Source organism: Carlito syrichta, unplaced genomic scaffold, assembly GCF_000164805.1.
Source record: "Carlito syrichta isolate Samal-C Ts95f unplaced genomic scaffold, Tarsius_syrichta-2.0.1 Scaffold304241, whole genome shotgun sequence".
NCBI lineage: Eukaryota > Metazoa > Chordata > Mammalia > Primates > Tarsiidae > Carlito > Carlito syrichta.
In genome coordinates this window covers 410,093-427,727 of record NW_007248337.1, presented here as the reverse complement: position 1 = coordinate 427,727, position 17,635 = coordinate 410,093, and the positions used below count along the sequence as shown (strand labels likewise).

General features: G+C 38.8%; 1 protein-coding gene across 4 annotated transcripts in view; it reads left to right on the top strand.

Annotated features, from left to right (window-relative positions):
• ANK2 (ankyrin 2) overlaps window positions 1–9,750 on the top strand; it is a 93,530-nt gene extending 83,780 nt beyond the window's left edge. For 3 of the 4 annotated variants that reach the window (XM_008059544.1, XM_008059546.1, XM_008059543.1), the window contains one exon: window positions 7,474–9,750. In XM_008059544.1, the coding sequence (XP_008057735.1) occupies window positions 7,474–7,488 (15 nt within the window). In that variant the 3' untranslated portion in view covers window positions 7,489–9,750. Of the gene's footprint in view, window positions 1–390; window positions 574–7,473 lie in introns of all 4 variants that reach the window. The other variant, XM_021713117.1, reaches the window with a different exon arrangement.
• Window positions 9,751–17,635: the final 7,885 nt, after the last annotated feature.

Below are 17,635 nucleotides of genomic sequence, written 5' to 3'. Positions count from 1 at the left end.
CTTATGGCTTTGAGAGTTCCTCCTTTGGGAGATAATTTTATCTTTAAAACACTAAAAGAAACCATTTAAACATGAGAAAAGAGAGTTTATCCACAGACTGGTATGTCTACATTGCACTGAGTTGTCAGTTTCTTATTCACAAAACTGACTGATACATTTTTGTTCACATTTTTGTGACTAATTAAGTTTGATTTGGTACTGGTAAGGTGCAGTTATTATAACCAATTGATTATAGTTTATTTTTTTCTAACTCTGCTTCCAAATACTGTTTTCTGGAAAGCTGGTATATAACATTATAGTTTTGTTTTTTTGTTTTCTAACACAGAAAAAGTCATTGTAGCTGCGTTTTGGCAGTCAGACATTGTCTATTGTATGTCCTTCATTCATTAGGTCACTTTGTCTGAGCCCAGCATTTTGTCCAGTTCTTCACAATTTCAGGCTGAACCAGTGGAAGGCCGTAGAGTCAGCAAAGTTGTTAAAACAACTATGGTACATGGAGAGAGGATGGAGAAACATCTGGGGGATTCTAGTTTAGCTGCTGATCTTCCTTCAGCCAAAGATGACTTTGAAGAGGTATAGAAGCATCGTCATTTTGTCTTTTTGTTAATGTTTTATGCTTGCTTTGTGTTTGAAAAAAAATTGTCATTGTGATAATTCCATATATGAATTTAAGGAAGGGTGTGGAATTGTTCAAGAGAATAGAATTTCTGCTTGGAGTAACATTCACTCCAACCATGGTGTTCATTGGTGTCACCTTAAGCACTTTAAAAAAATCCAGATGGCTGGGCACAGTGGCTCACGTTTATAATCCCAGCACTTTGGGAGGCAGAGGAGAGAGGATTGCCTGAGCCCAGACTTTCAAGACAAACCCGGGCAACTTGGTGAGACCTCATCTCTACAATAAATCAAAAAATTAGCCGGCTGGGTATGATGGCTCAAGCCTGTAATTCTAGCACTTTGGGAAGCCAAGGTGAAAGGATTGTCTGAGCCTAGGGGTTCGAGACCAACCTGGGCAACTTGGCAAGACCTTGTCTCTACAATAAATCAAAAAATGAGCTAGGCATGGTAGCACGCACCTGTATTTCCAGCTACTTGGAAGCCTGAGATAGAAGGATCGTCTGAGCCCAGCTGGTCAAGGCTGTGGGGGCCGTGATCGTGCCACTGTATTCCAGCCTGAGTGACAGAGTGAGACTCTAACTCAAAAAAAAAAAAAATCCAGATGACCAGGATTTTCTTCTGCTGGAACAGACTCAAAATTTCAGGAGTTAGGATATGTCTATAAATCTTGTTTAAAAGTTGCAGAGGTGCTTTGCTCTTGCAATTAATAAGGGAAAGAAATAAAGATGATGCAAATTATCTTTGCTAGCAAATATTCTCAAATTTGTGAACGATAGGCACTAAAGAAAATTCAGATATGTTTCATGCCCATAAATTTGAAAAGCATTTCAGTTCTGGCTTTCCAACAATTAGAAATGGTTCTACAGTAACAGATCTACAAACCCTCACCACAATCTAAAAATTCTAAGAACTAAAACAAATTTTATAACTTAAGTTGACAGCAAAATTTGAAATAAATGGGCATAGAGTTATTACAGCATGGAGTTGTTTTTTTTTTAATCCTACTTAAGAGTGAATATGCATATGTTTTACTGTGTATGTAAAATGGCTTTTATTATATCTCTTCTGGGGTGTTTGTAATGTACAGTAGTAATGCATCGCTTAACAACGGGAATACATTCTGAGAAATGCATCATTGGGCAATTTAGTCATTGTGTGAACATCACAGAGTGCACTTACATAAACCTAGTCTAGCCTACCACACACCTAGGCTAGGTGGTATAGCCTATTACTCCTAGGCTACAAACTGCACACAGCATATTACTATGGTGAATATTGTAGGCAGTTGTAACACAATGGTAAGTATCTGTGTATCTAAATAAATATAAACATAGAAAAGGTAGAGAAAAAAAACTGTATAGAAGACTTTTTAAAATGGTATCCCTGTATAAGGCTCTTACCATGAATGGAGCTTGCAGGACTGGAAGTTGCTATGGGTAAGTCCATGAGTGAAGGCCCAGGAAATGACAGTATGCTACTGTAGACTTCATCAACTCTGTACATGCAGGCTGCACTAAGTTTATTTTCAAAATTTGTTTTTTTCAATAATAAATTAACCTTAACTTACTGTAACTTTTTCACTTTGTCAACTTTCTTTTAACTTTTGACAAAACACAAACACATTGTGCATTTGCACAAAAAGTACTTTTTCTTTATATCCTTATTCTATTACGCTTTTTTTCTATTAGAATTTTTTTTGTTTTACTTTTTAAGCTTTATCGTTAAAAACCAAGACATAAACACATACACATAGGGTCAGAATTACTATCTTCCTCTTCCATATCTTTTCCCACTGGCAGTTCTTAGGGGAAATTACACACATGGGGCTGTGATCTCCTATGAGGACAATGCCTTCTTCTGGAATACCTCCTGAAGGGTCTGCCTGAGGCTGTTTTACAATTATCTATTTTTTTATAAGTAGAAAGAGTATACTCTAAAATAATGGTAAAATGTAAAATGTACAGTATGGTTAAATGCATAAACCAGTTACATAGTCATTCATTATCATTATTAAATGTGATGTAGTATATGTAATTGCATATGCTATACTTTTTTTTAGATGGGAAAATATAGTTTATTTAGAAAGTACATTAGAGAGAGGAGAGGAGACAGAGAGATATGAGAGAGAGAGCGAAAAAGAAAGAGAGAGGAGATTCAACTATCCAAGGTAGGGGAGGAGGGCCAAAGCTTAGGAAAACGTGGTCTGGCCATAGCTCAAAGAGCACATGGCTAGACGTAGTTTAGCAAAGCCATGGCCATGTGCTGTACTTTTATATGACTGGCAGCCCAGTAGATTTGTGTAGACCAGCATCATAAAAACATATGATTCGTGCATCGTGCCATAAAATTAGAACAGCTACTACATTCACTAGGCGACAGGAATTTTTTGGCTCCATTATAATCTTGAGGGACCAGTGACATGTGTGTGGTCCATCATAGACCAGAACATCGTCATGCAGTACGTGAGTGTATATGCATCATATTACTTTTCTAAAATCCAAAAGGAAAACAAATCTGAATTTTGAAACACATCTGACCCCAAAGTTTTGATTAAGGGATTGCGGGAATGTGCAAATATCTACAAAATATTTTTGCTATTGAAACATTTTGAGGTTAATGCTGTATGTGTCCTCTGCTATATCCACAATGTACAGTGAGATTATATATGAATGCATTAAGATGTTAAAAGCACAGCTTACTTAAATACTGTGGGTTTTCTTATTTTATTTTATTTTTTGAGTTGGAATCTCACTCTCACTCTGTTACCCAGGCTGGAGTGCAGTGGCAGGCTTACGGCCACCATAGCCTTGACCTGCTGGGCTAAGGTGATCCTTCTGCCTCAGCCTTCCAAGTAGCTGGGACTGCAGGCGCGTGCGCTACCATGCCAGGCTAATTTTTTGAGTTATTTTAGAGATGAAGTGTCACCATGTTGCCCGAGCTGGTCTCGAACCTGTGGGCTCAGGCAATCCTCACCTTGGCCTCTCAAAGTGCTGGGATTATAGGCGAGAGCCACCACACCCAGCCAATATTTTGAGTTTTCACATGCTGACAGCTGGCAATCTTGAACAGTCAAAAGATGAATTACCTGAGCTATATACTTGGGTCTTGTTTTTTTCTTGCTCTGGATTTTGTGTTTATCATTAGGGTCTGCACTGTAGAAAGAAGTGGGGTGAGGCAAGGAGGAGAAATTGAAAGTCAATCCATATGGATGTTAATTAGCAGCTTTTGTAATGTAATATAACAAATCTCCTTCACAAATGGGAGAAATTGGAGGGACTTGTGAAATAAAATCAAAACTTAGATCTGCTTCTAGGAGCTGTTTTTATTTATCCTTTCATGTATATCTTTTCATGCTGACGATGAGTTATGCAAAGCAATGGATTGTTTTAAAGTCTATGGCTTGTGATAAGCTTTATCTCATTTTCTTTTTTTCTTACTTCAGGCTTTGAGTTACACAGGTAGCCACATGAAAGTCCACTTCCCCAGTTTAGTAGAGAATGAAATCCTGAAAGAGGATGGATCAATAATTAAAAGGTTTGGGTTAGCATGGGGTGATGCTTTGCCAACTAACACCATAAAAACATTTCCAGTTTTGAGAAAAGAAAGGGAGACCCCCTGTGTATACCCTTTTATCCCTTGGGTGCTGCCAACTCCTCTATGGTAAGGTTTTGGTCAAGTAAAAGATCTACCAGTGTGTCGTATATAAATTATCCTCTTGATGCCTTAAAAGTAATACTAAGTCACAGTGATAGTGAGACTCACACTTACACAATCTGACTTCCTGGGTTTTAACAAGTTATCAGTTTAGTTGAAGCCAGCCAGCTGTGCTACTCCATTGTGTTGATAGATTTGGAGAGCACAGGAAATAGAATCTAATTAATTGATTACAAATTAATTTTGTGATCAGCTACATTCAGCTCAATCTTAGTAAGTCGGTACTTTGAGTGGTACATGCTTTTCTTTTTAAACAAGCTGTTTTATGGTTCTGCATGTGAATGTCAAATAACATAAGCATGAGTTTGATACCCATGAATCAAATGTACCTAGTGATGCCGAAACTAGGGGCTCTAATTAGCTAAGAAAGTCATGAAAGCCATAAGCAGCACATTTTTCTGCCTATAAAAGAAGGCTGACTGTGAAGCATGCTGGTCAGCCCCCATCTCTATCACAGATTTGATGTATAAATTTGGGCACCATTCCCTAGGTCTAATCTCATTTCTTGCTGATCCTCCAACAGCACTGTAAGTATTGAGACTAATACAATGTACCTAGTTTCTCAGTGAAAAGACACAAAGGAAATCCAAGTGACTATTGTGCTTTTCACTTCATTGAAAAGGAGACAAAAGATTGTCATTTATAGTACTCTACAGAGCTATTTTAAGCCTTTAGAACATAATAATTAGAGCAGCAAAATTAAAGGTCTGCCACAAACCCACCCTCCAATTAAATGTGAAACGCAGCAGCAGCAACTAGGAATTTAAAAGAGTCTAATTGCTCTCTTAGAAATTTTTAAATGCTACATGGATTAAGGATAAAATGCCTTTTATACTCTGAACTTTTAAGTCTTTTATCCAATTATTCAGATGAAACCATATAAACCATGCATGCCCTAGCACCATGGAATCTTCAAACTGGAATAGATCTAGATACCAGTTTATCCAAAGTTCTCAATTATAACTGGTGAATTGAAAACCAGGAGTATGGACAGCTTCATAAAGTTTCCACAGTTAATTATTTGTAAAACTCTATTTGTGATGTACAGCAGTTTATTTTATACCTTGCTAAAGACATGTTATCATACACCTGTGCATATTCATAAACACACTCGTCTATATATGCCTGTACAAAATACCAGGAAGTGTCCTTGATAGAAGCTTATTCTCTGATGCCAATAGTATGAAAACTTCTACTAGTTCTTGGCAAAAATGATCAGAAATTTGCCATTTTAAAAAATTGTGTTTTGTTTTTTGAGTCGGAGTCTCACTCTGTCACCTAGACTTGAGTGCAGTGGCATGATCACGACTACCGCAGCCTCAGCCTGCTGGGCTCAGGCAATCCTTCTGCCTCAGCCTTTCAAGTAGCTAGAACTACAGGTGTACACCTCCACACCCAGTTAATTTTTAAAATTTTATTGTAGAGATAATGTCTCGCCAAGTTGCCCAAGGCTAATCTCAAATCCCTGGGCTCAGGCAATCCTCTTGTTTCTGCCTCCCAAAATGCTGGGATTACAGATGTGAGCCACTGCACTCAACAGAAATTTTCTCCTTTGAAGAATAAAAAAATGGATGCTGAATAGTTAGAAAAACATAATCTGATTTTAATGATTGGAATCAAGTTTTACCTTTTCATCAAGAGGAACAAATTAAAGTTTGTCTCCAGATGCAAAATAATTCATGTACTATCAAAGGAAAGGGGAACAGTGGGCCATGGAGGTTCATGCCTGGTAATCCCAGCACTTTGGGAGGCCAAGGCGAGAAGATTGAGCCCAGGAGTCCAAGACCGACCTGGGCAACATAGCGAGACCTTGTCTCTATTTAAAAAAAAGAAAAGAAAAAAAATTTTTTTTAAAGGACAAGAGAGGAGAAAGAAGGAAACAAAGATGTTGAAAAGATAGCTGAAATTATTTTGGTTGAAGTATGTTAAAATTTTTTAAAAACCAGGATGATTTTAACAAATGAATAGAGGTGTTAGAAGATGGGCAGGACTTTCAGCTTCTGAATACTAGGAATCTGTAAGGAAAATGCTGGGGAAAGCTACAGACACTAGTCATTTCCCACAGCGGTTTTGAGTAAAGAAGCATGGCACAATGGTTATGGACACCGCTCCTGGAATCTGCAACTCTTGGCCCCACTGCATGCTAACTCTGTTATTTTTTATTTGGGGTGTTGTTTAAATTGTCTAAGATTCAATTTCCTTATTTGTTATAATAATAGTGTCTGGCATATAAAACACATTCAGCAAATATTTGTGGAATAGTAAAAAGAACTGAGTGAGCAAATTACAATATGATTATTTTCAAGTAGGGGTACAGTAAAATATTAGTGTGAGATACAATAGTGAGTTATAGCTCCTTCTCTCAAGTAACTACTAGTCTGATGAGGGAGGAAGTAAGCAACAGACTGTCAAGTGGCAGCTGGAGACACAAAGGGAAGACATGGGGGGCCTGAGAACAAGAGGAAGTTTTGTCCCTCAGTGGTTTTCCCCATTTGTCCTTCCTCCATTGCCATCTTCAGGCGCAGTGTCAGAGACCTGGACAGACCTTTACCGTTGATGGTAGCCACCTTCTTCTCTATTGATAGAATAATAGTTCAGGTTTTAAAGATCTATGTTTCCTGAAAAAGCACTCCTAGAACGTAATTTTGGAATGTGACCGTAAAAATTCAGCTGTCAGCTAAGGTATTTTAAATGAATAAAATTTAAAACTTTTTTTTCCAGTCTGTCAAAAAGTAGTTGTGGAATCACTATTACAGGATGAACCAAGTTCTATTAAATCAGTGCAACATAATCAAAAGAAGAATGATTGTATGTTTACTTTTTGAGAGGATCACATTAAAGCATGGTTTCATTTATCTGAATTTTTTTTTTTGGAGGAGGGTGACCCCAACGTGACTGAAATATTTCTTAAAGATTTTTTTAAAGTACTCCTGTCACCCCAAAAAACCCACACTTTAAAAAATCTTGTGAATTTGTTTAAAAGAAAGACATAAAAAGATGTCTGTAGTTGTTTTACTAATAGCTTGGTATGGAAACATCTAGAAGTAAGACAATAAGTACTCAATGTCATGGTCACCCTCACCTCCAGGGGCTGCCGTTTAGCAGTGAAGAGAGCATAACTCTCCTGTCCTCTTCTTCCAGGACAACACTGAGTAAAGCCAGCACACAGAAGAGGGCTGTGGTGAAGGACCGGCATGGAAAGCGCGTGGAGTTGGAGCACCTGGAGGACGTTCCCGAAGCAAGAGACCAGGACGACCTCCAGCGCGACCTCCAGCAGCTCCTGCGGCATTTCTGCGAGAAGGACTTGAAGCAAGAGGCCAACTGAGGGGCTGCCCAGTTCTCACACCTGAAACCACACATTCACTCCATATGCAGCTTCCCTGTTTCATTAGAGGAGTGACTTAACTGGCCTAGTTAATGGGATACCCCAACCTTTCCACTGTTAGCAAATACACAGCATTTTGTTTGAGGTTCCCCCATCCTCTTTAACTATAAGCTAATTTGTGACCAAAGATAGCATCCTTTGCACCGGATGCTGTATCCACTACTTTGTTGCATCTGTACTAACCTGGTAACGGGCCACCTTTATTGTTCTCTGCTTCTGCACAAGATCCATGAAAATCCATTGATCAGAAGAACTTCACCTGCAGACCTCTTCAAGTGACGCTATCTAGGAATCCTTCCAAGGGATATCCGTGGACAATGTATATAGCTGAAATGCTCAAATGAACAACATGTCAAAATTAAAACCACTGCCTATCATAACTACACTGGGCATCATGGAGCGAAAGGCCTCTAGGAATTGCTGAACCATGGTTAATTAAGATATTGCTAACACAATCGAATGATAATACAGTTTTACTGCAAAAGAAGCACTTCAGACCTATCATGTCCTTAGAACTTCCAGAGTAGCCATTGCTCCTAGTTAAAGATGGGTTAATAACCTTGAGGAACTGTCCTAACTAAGAAGCTATTGCTGGTGCTGGCCAGCCATGATTTATGACTCTCCAACAGCCACTCTGAGGGTGGGGAAGAAGAGAGAATGAATGAAACAGTGAGGTATTCAGTTGCTAGCAGCTATATCGCGTGACATGCTAGCATCTTCAGGTCTTTTCAATTTTGGACACGTTGGCAGGGTATTTTAAAAGCTATAACTACTGTAGTTTTCCAGTTTTCATTGCTGCTTTAGCAAGCCACGCTGTCTTACTGGTGGTCCTTTCTTCTGGCCACTGCACTGTAGATAATTCATTGAAAACAAGGTTTACCCACAACATGAAAGGTTAAACTCCTTCACTATGTTGGAGTGGTTTCTTTATTTCTTTTTTTTTTTCAGGTTTATATCTTCTCTAATACCTGCATGTGGCATTTAAAAATCAAAACCACAGTCAAAACCCCTCTTCTAATCACATTAATGGTTTCCATTCTTTTTACCCTGAGTGAGCACTTTTCACTTTCCGGCTAGGTCTGTTTTTGAGCTTGCAGACAAGATTGAGAAATCCTTGAAAATTTGATTTTGGTTAAAATTTTTGGTTTATTCATTTGAAATCCATACTCCCTTGGAAACTCTTAAGTGCTTTTGTGCACTTCTGTTTGTTTGTTTGTTTCAAAGAGAGGACTATAACAATCTGAGTGATTTCCACGTCCTATTCCTTATTCCTCTAGTGGTTGAAGCTGTGTAGCATTTTAACATATATATATTCACAAATATATTCATATAAACAGTATACATTTTGAATCAGTTATTTGTTAAAGAAAAGTATATTCAATGAAGATGAAATTAAAAAACAAAACAAAACAGAGTCTATCCTCCAGGGATTGAACATTTTCCAGTTATCTGGTCTTTTCCTGTTGTGCAAAAATGACTCATTGCTCCGAATGTCAAAAACAAATGCGACAAACAATGGCACTTCATCTTTTAAAGTAATGTTGCCAATAGAAAAAAAATTTCCTGGGAGGGAGGTTTCCTACAAGCCAAATCTCCTAAGCCTCAAACGCTAGCACTTTTTGGCAGTTGGATAGGAAATAAAACATTCTTTGGCAGCCACAATGACAGAGGCCCATGGTGAAACTTTTTGAGACACCCTATGGCCTTCTTGTCAAAACCTTCACTGGAGCTCAAGAAAAGCATTTCTGTTGTGTTCTTTGCAGTGCAGATGATGTCTGTGTAACAACATAATGGTTATTCACCTTTTTTTGATTTTGATTTTTGCTGTGTTATCAAAAAACTTGAATACTGTGAGAAGAAGTGAATTTTCAGTTGATGAATCAGCATCTTGTTCCCATGGTGATAACACTAATTGAATATATCTATGAGGGCATGTATTAGTTAATGGAAAAAAATACAACACTAACAATACATAGCTGCAATGTGTACAATGGCTGATTTAATTAAATAAAATGTACAAGTGTTAAATGTGGCAACAGTGATTTGTTCTTCTTTATCAGGATTTCAGGAGAATAAGAGACTAAACAAGATGAGATAGATTGGAAGCCAACAGAAAGACCCTAATTGCTTTTTTACTACTGTTTTTATTCTAGTAATTAAGTATACTGTATGCCTGGCACTGTGTTAAGCTTTGGGATAAATAGAAAGATGTCATCTATACCCTCAAGAAACTTCTATTGTTGTTGTTATGCAAAAGGAAAAAGCAGGTATCTGTTTTTAGTTTGGGGATCACTGGTAAATGAAACACAGGAATTTGGGAACTTGCTGGAGATGAAAACTGGGTAAGCAGAGGTCTGAGGCACAGTCAGGCCACAGGGTAGGACAGTTTTGGTCCTCTCTCGAGGCTGAGGCTCTACAAAACACATTCTGCCTTTGGGAACAACATTTGACTCGGGTTTTATTTCTGTCTTGCAGCCTGAGAATTACAAATTAAATAGATATATGAATATATATAAAGACAGAGCAGGAGCATGCAAAACTGAAATCAGTTGTGTTTGGAGAGTTTCTTTTTTTTGAATCCCTTTAATGCTGCTAAAATATTTTTATAGAAAAAAACTAAACAAAAAGACATGGTTTAGAAACTGAGTAGGTTTTATTTAAATCTTATCTACTATGAAATATGAAGCTCGCTGTATCTTGTTTATTTGCCTGGTTGATTAACAGCTCTTTTGAAATTAAAATACTGATTGTGTTAGACATTTTTCAAAGAAAACAGAGACAAAGTTTCAAAAAAATGTCCCAAAGAGTGGAATTGGAGGAACTGTCCCTCTACCTCTCATTTGTTTCATGTGCTATGCTTTCTATTTCCAGCAGCTCTGGGCTTGCACTGCCTTGGGTTTGATTAAGGAGATCAAAGCATCAGAGAATATTCACCGTTTTCTCATGTTTAATTATTTGCTGTGCAAAATCCATTTTTGTAAATGAAACTTGGTGACTCATATGCCCTTTTTACAGAAATATATTTAAAAGTAGGGTGAGGGGAAGCTTCTAGACTGAGGAAAGATTATACACAACTCACAAATGGCTTGTATTAGTCATAGAGAGGTGCAAATGGCATATAAGCACTCTGAAACAGGCTTGAATTGAATTTGAAATTAGTTTGCTTGAGGAGTCTTTCAGTTGGTGTCAGTATGGAGGGTCTGGGTGTAGGCAAGTAGGCAGACGTGATTAAATCAGACAGAGAGAGGTCAAATCTATATTTAAGAACTGACAAGATTTTATTGGATAATGAAATAAAGATTTGCTTGCTTTCATTATGCTATAAAGGAAAAGAAATTGTTTGAAAGTCTGTGTCTTCAGCTGCCACCTCTACTTAAAAACGACACTCTCCTTCTTTCCATTAAGGTGTGATTTCTGTTTCTAATCTAATTAAAGCTAGAATCAATCTTAGAATGTATCACCTAAGTAAATATGTAATACAACTTCATCTCACTGTAGTAATATAGAGCATTTAAGAAAATCTTTTAAATACCTGGGGTGGGGGGATTCTTGCACACAAAACTCGTCTGTTTGGTTATGTTAAGACTTTCTGGGAAAAACAAAAGTATTTCCCTGCTTTAAATAAAGTTTCATGGTATGGAGTAAATAGTACATATAAATAGACTTTGGGTAGACGTTATATATGGTGGACAGAGACATTTGACAGTGGTACTTGCAGTGACTCAACAGATACCTTCAGTCCCTGGAAATGTTCCATTGGTAAGTTTGTGAAATGTTCCTATGAGGCCAGATGACAAAATGGTTGAATGTGTGGTTGTTGTTTTTTTTTTGAGTTGGAGTCTCACTCTGTCACCCAGACTGGAGTGCAGTGTCACTGTAGCCTCGACATGCTGGGCTCAGGCGATCCTTCCATCTCAGCCTTCCAAGTAGCTGGGACTACAGGCACGCACCACCATGGCCGGCTAATTTTTTGTTTTATTGTAGAGATGAGGTCTCGTCAAGTTGTCCAGGTTGGTCTGGAATCTGTGGGCTCAGGCATTCCTCTCACCTCGGCCTCCCAAAGTGCTGGGATTATAGGCAACTGGCCACTAAATGTGTGATCTTAGCATAGGACCTGGTTTGGAATCAATCCTGTTATGTCAAGACATGTTGTGTGACTTTGTGAACATTTATCTTCTGGAACACGATTTCTTCATCAGTAAAATAAAGAGCACAGCACTTGCCTCAGATGCATCTCACCATGCCAGACACAGGGAAGGGAGCCAGTCCTGTCCTATTTGTTATCCCTTAGTCTAGAAGAGCTATGGTGGCTCATGTGTCCTTAGTGTCCATTTGTTATGGACCCCTGTTTGTGACCCTCCTCCTCTTTGGGCTAGAGTGAGCCTCAGGTAAGTGTTGAAGGTCTTAACTAACCTGTCTCGGTTAGAAAATAGAGTTAACCACTTCCTGTCAGGGACTCACAGGAAGGCTGTCAGTTAAGTCCTTTGATTCCCTTCCCATGCCGAGGAAGTCTTCAGGGTCTCTTTCTTTTTCTCAACAGACTCTTATAACTCAGGGTTTCCATTCCTTTTTCAAACTTCCCCCACACTATTTTGGTTTTCTTTTTTCTTCTCTCTCAAAACTGACTACAGAATTGGATAAAGCCTCCTGAACTCTCCTGCAGAGTGGCTGTTCCCTACCAGCAACAGGCCCAGCATGGCTGCTTCAGAGGACAGGCAGGGCAGGCTTGACTAGAAGTGGCTGTATCTGCACTGTCTTTGTAGATGTGCAGAAACTACTGAATTATGACATCAGCCCAAAACAAACATTGTGCCAATTTTTCCTGGCATGGATCAGAACTCACCTGCGGCAACTTTTGGATGAGAGGAGCCTTGTGTGAATTTTTCAAGTGACTCATAAATATGTGGTACCTTAGAGAACCACCTCTCACCCCAAAGAGTCAGAGGGACAATTCAGAAAGTCTAACAATTCAGTTAGTGTTTAGATGGGTGTATTAGTTTGCTAGGGCCGCCATAACAAAATAGTGCAGACCGGGTGGCCTAAACAGCAGAAATTTATTTTCTCAAAGTTCTGTAAGCTAAAAATCTAAGGCAAAAATGTTGGCAAGGGTTGGTTTCTTCTGAGGCCTCTCTCTTTGGCCGGCAGATTTGGCCACCTTCCTGCTGTGTCCTCACATGGTCTTTCCTCTGTGTGCCCAGATCCCTTGTGTCTCTTTGTGTGTCCAGTTCTCTTGTTCTTACAAGGACGGCAATCATATTGGATTATGGCCAAGCCTAATGGCCTCATTTTAACTTAATCCCCTTTTTAGAGACTGTATCTCCAAAGATAGTCACATTCTGAAGTAATGGCTACTAGGGCTTCAGTATGAATAGGGCGGGGGACACAATTCATCCTGTAACAATTATATTTGATTTTTTAAAAATCTTGTAAGTAATTTTAAGAAGGATGGGACCTAAAGCAAGGGATTAGAAACCTACATAAGTGTTGGGAGAGCCAAAACAGTGAAGGTAGAGATGATACTGCAGCTTTGAAGAAATATGCCATAAGTGCAAAAATTGGAAATCCAAGCTGCCACTGATGGACTCAGCTTTGTGTAGCAGCAAAGTATATGTTTCTTAGGAGAATGCCCAGATGTAGTTGCAAACACTCCATATGTCTTCTTCCAAAGTCCATGCACCTCTCTCCAGCTGCCCCCAAAGGAATAATAGTTTTCCTTCTTTTTCCTTTTCAAACCTTGGGCAAACACCTTGCATTAGCAAAATCAAATACCTAACTCCACTGGAAAGGGAGTCCAAAAAATGTAGTCCTGAGAATCTTCCTTCAATTTGCAAGGAATATGGTAGAATAGGGTGGAAATGATGATAGATTTCGGTGACAGAATAACAGTCTTTCATCCACCCACAAATGCTTGCAAACAAGACCTACCATGTGCTAGTTTCAGTGCTGAGTGCTCAGGGTAGACTGGGCTAAGGTGATCACAATGGATCACTTTTATTGAAATTTTACTATTGCCAGCTATTATTCAAAGTGCCCCAGAAATTTCTTTCATCTCCACCATAATCCTATGATATATATACAGATGAAGAAACAGAAGGGTAGAGAGGTTGAATAACATGCCCAAAATCACACAGATAGAAGATAACAAAGCTGGGATAAGAACCCAAGCAAACGGTACCAACGTTAAGCCACACTCCATCTTTGAAAGACACAGACTCTGCCCCTTGAATTTATAATCTTGCAGTGGAGACACAGCAGACTAATAACTGAGTAATAAATTAATCTTATGCTGAAAAAAATGTATATTTTATACAAAAAAACAGACCTTGTTTAGTATTCTCATTTCTATTCTTCTGCAAAATCTTTCTTGCTTCTCAAGCCCACTTTCTCTTTCTCATCTGCCTCATAACTTAGCAGATGAACTGGACTTTAGAAAGAAGAAAGTAGATGTTAATAGGCATGAATTACCACATGTTGTATTTCAGGGCTTTCCCCAACAGAACCAATAGGTTGGGTGTGTGTGTGTGTGTGTGTGTGTGTGTGTGTGTGTATACACAAGATAGATCAGAGAGAGAGATGAGATAGCTAAATTTGTTGTAAGGAATTGTCCCACATTCTACATGGTTATGGACATTGAGAAGTTCCAGGATCTGCAGCAAGCAAGTTGGAGACCCAGGGCAGCTGATGCTGCTTCAGTCTGAAGGCAGGCTTGAGATGCAAGAAGAACCAGTGTCTCACTTTGAGACTGAAGGCAGGAAGAACCAGCATCCCAGCTGAAAGGTAGTGAGACAGAAGTTTCCCCTGACTCAAGTCTTTTTATTCTGTTTAGACCCTGAGTTGACTGGATGAGTCCCACACACATTAAGGAGGGCAGGTTACTTAGTTCACCCATTTAAGTGTTAGTTTCATCCAAAAATACCCTCACAGAATATATCTGGGCATCCCATGACCCAGTTGACAACCAATGTCTTTCCTACTATTGCCTCCAAAATTATCCATATTTTCATGCACCCTAATACTTACTGCTCACAGAGGATGCTGTCTTGCTTCCTGCATATATGGCTCGTGTCTTTGCTATGATCTGAATGTTAATGCCCCATCAAAATGTATATGTTGAATCCCTACCACCTCAATGTGATGGTATTAGGAGGTGGGTCTTTGGGAGAGCTTCACCTTCATGACTGGGATTAGTGTCCTTATAAAAGAGATCCCATCCCAGAGAGCTGGCTAGTCACTTCTGCCTTGTGAAGACACAGCAAGAAGGTGCCATTCATGAACCATGAAGTGGGCTCTCACCAGACACTGAATCTGCCAGCATCTTGATCTTGGATTTCCCAGCCTCCAGAACTGTGGAAAATAAAATTCTACGTTTGAAAGCCACTTAGTCTGTGGTATTTTGTTACATCAACCCAAATGAACAAAGACAGCCTTGTTGTTCTCTCTATGTCCTCTGTGACCTTGCTCTGTCTCTGGGGCGCTCCCTAATGGTGTTCTCCACTGGCTTTCTCTCCCAGCCCTATGAGCACACGAGGAGAAAAACAGATTTATTCTCTAAACCTGGCTTTCGATGTAACTTATTCTCTCTCTCTTTTCCCTTTTTTCCTCCATGTATGGTTTCACAGTTTTTCATGTCTCAAGCTTCCAGCAATCTGGCTTCAAAAAAATCTAATCACTAAACGTATTAGAAACCATGGGATATGGCTAAGCAGAGGTCAGAGGAAAACTAAAAGCCTTCACCTAGGGTCCTAATTTCTATACCTAGAGTGACCAGACAGGAAAATAATGTGTGAATTGTCAGGGCATGGAAAATTACAAGAGGGGCTTAGGACAAACTGAGAGAGCATGCCACATAGTATATATATTGAGGTCAAGATAAGCCTTCAAGAATTAATTTATTAATTAAAGTTGAAAAATGTAAAAATACAAAACATCTAAGAGCTACCTATTAAAATAGTAAGATAGATAATGGCCACTAATGTAATCATGAGGTAAAGGGGTAAGCAAAAAATATGCAATGTTAAAAAGGAGAATGAGGAGACAGAGATAGAATCATTATAAGAAAATGGTGCCTACTTTCATGTAAGTAGACACAGAAACATGAATAAAACAGATTTTTAACTTTTAAAATTTTTTCTTTATTTCAATAGCTTTAGTGGGTACAAATAGTTTTGAGTTACATGGTTGCACTGTATACTGGTGAAGGAGTCTGGGCTTTAAGGGTCCCCACCACCCTTACCCATGCACATTTTACCTGATGGGTGATTTTTTTTTTTTTTTGTCCCTCCACCTCTTTCCCCCCTTCTGAGTCTCCAGTGTCTATCGTACCATTCTCCATGCCTTTGCAGATCCTTAGTTTAGCTCCCATTTATAAGTGGGAACATGTAGTATTTGATTTTCTGTTCTTTAGTTAGTTCACTTACAATGATGTTCAAAGAGATGGTTTTTTTAAAATATGGAAATTACTAAAATCTACCTCAGAAGGAATTTATCTTAATAACTTTAGAGTACAGTGGTTTTTGGTTATGTGAATGAATTGTGTAGTGATAAGGTCTGGGCTTTTAGTGTACCTATCACCTGAAGAGTGTACAATGTACCCCACAGGTAATTTTTCATCCCCCATCTTCGTCCCTATCTCCACCCTTCTGAGTCACCAGTGGCCATCATACCTATATGGCTGTGTGGACCTATAGCTTAGCTCCCATTTATATGTGAGAACATGTGGTATTTGGTTTTCCATACCTGAGTTGAATATTTAACCCCACAAGAAAGCACCACATCTAGGTACTTCAACAGATGGATTCTCTTAAGCTTTCAGTATACAGATATTTCCAATAATATTTAACCCATCAGAGAGCCCTGGGAGAAAAATTCCCAACATTTTTTTAAACAAAGTAAGTAAATCATTGGTACCAAAACTGGGCAAGATAACAGAAAAACTTCAAAATATCACAACAAAAATTCACAGACCGATTTCACTAAGGAATCTCATACAAAAATCACAAATAAGTCAGGTGCAGTGGCTCACGCCTGTAATCCCAGTACTTTGGGAGGCAGAGGCAAGAAGATTGCAAGACCAGCCTGGGCAACATGGCGAGACCTTGTCTCTACAATAAATCAAAAAAGTAGCCAGGCATGGTGGCACATGCCTGCAGTTCCAGCTACTTGGGAAGCTGAGGTGGAAGGATCGTCTGAGCCCGGCAGGTCAAGGCTGGGGTGGCCATGAGCATGCCACTGCACTCCAGCCTGGGTGACAGAGTAAGACTCCAAAAAAAAAAAATCACAAATAAATTATTTGCAAATATAATTTCATACATATTTTTAAAAATAAACTATGACCAAATGGCTTTATTCCGAGATGCAATAATGGTTTATTACTATGAATGAAATTCCTCACATTGAAGATTAAAGAAGAAAAATATATATACCCTTATTCCCATACATGGCCAAGGGGTGTTTGGTGTAAGTTAGCATTCATTCTTAATTTTTGTGTTCTTTTAAGAACATAGGACGAGACAGAGTCTTCCTTAAGATGATCAAATTCTCTTATGTACATGTATGAACAGCACTTTCTCAACAAACGTTCAGATTAATTTATGGCTAAGAGCACTTATGTTATGCCCATTTGAGCAACACTTTTGCAATAATTTGCAGCTACACAGAAAACCTTATATCTGGCCCCTCTTCACACACAACCACATCTGTCCCTCACCTGCTTTGTGCTGGCCCTTAGCTCACCAATTGGACTCCTCCTCTTAAACTGATATCTAAATCATCAACTCATTTGTTGGTAGGGAGATATCACTTAAGGGGTATTTATGAATTCTTGTAGAAGGGTTGAAGTTAATATCTTAAGTTATTTCTCTAAAAACATGAGGAAAAAGAAGGGATATGGAACAAACAGAGGATTCTTTTCTTTGTCAT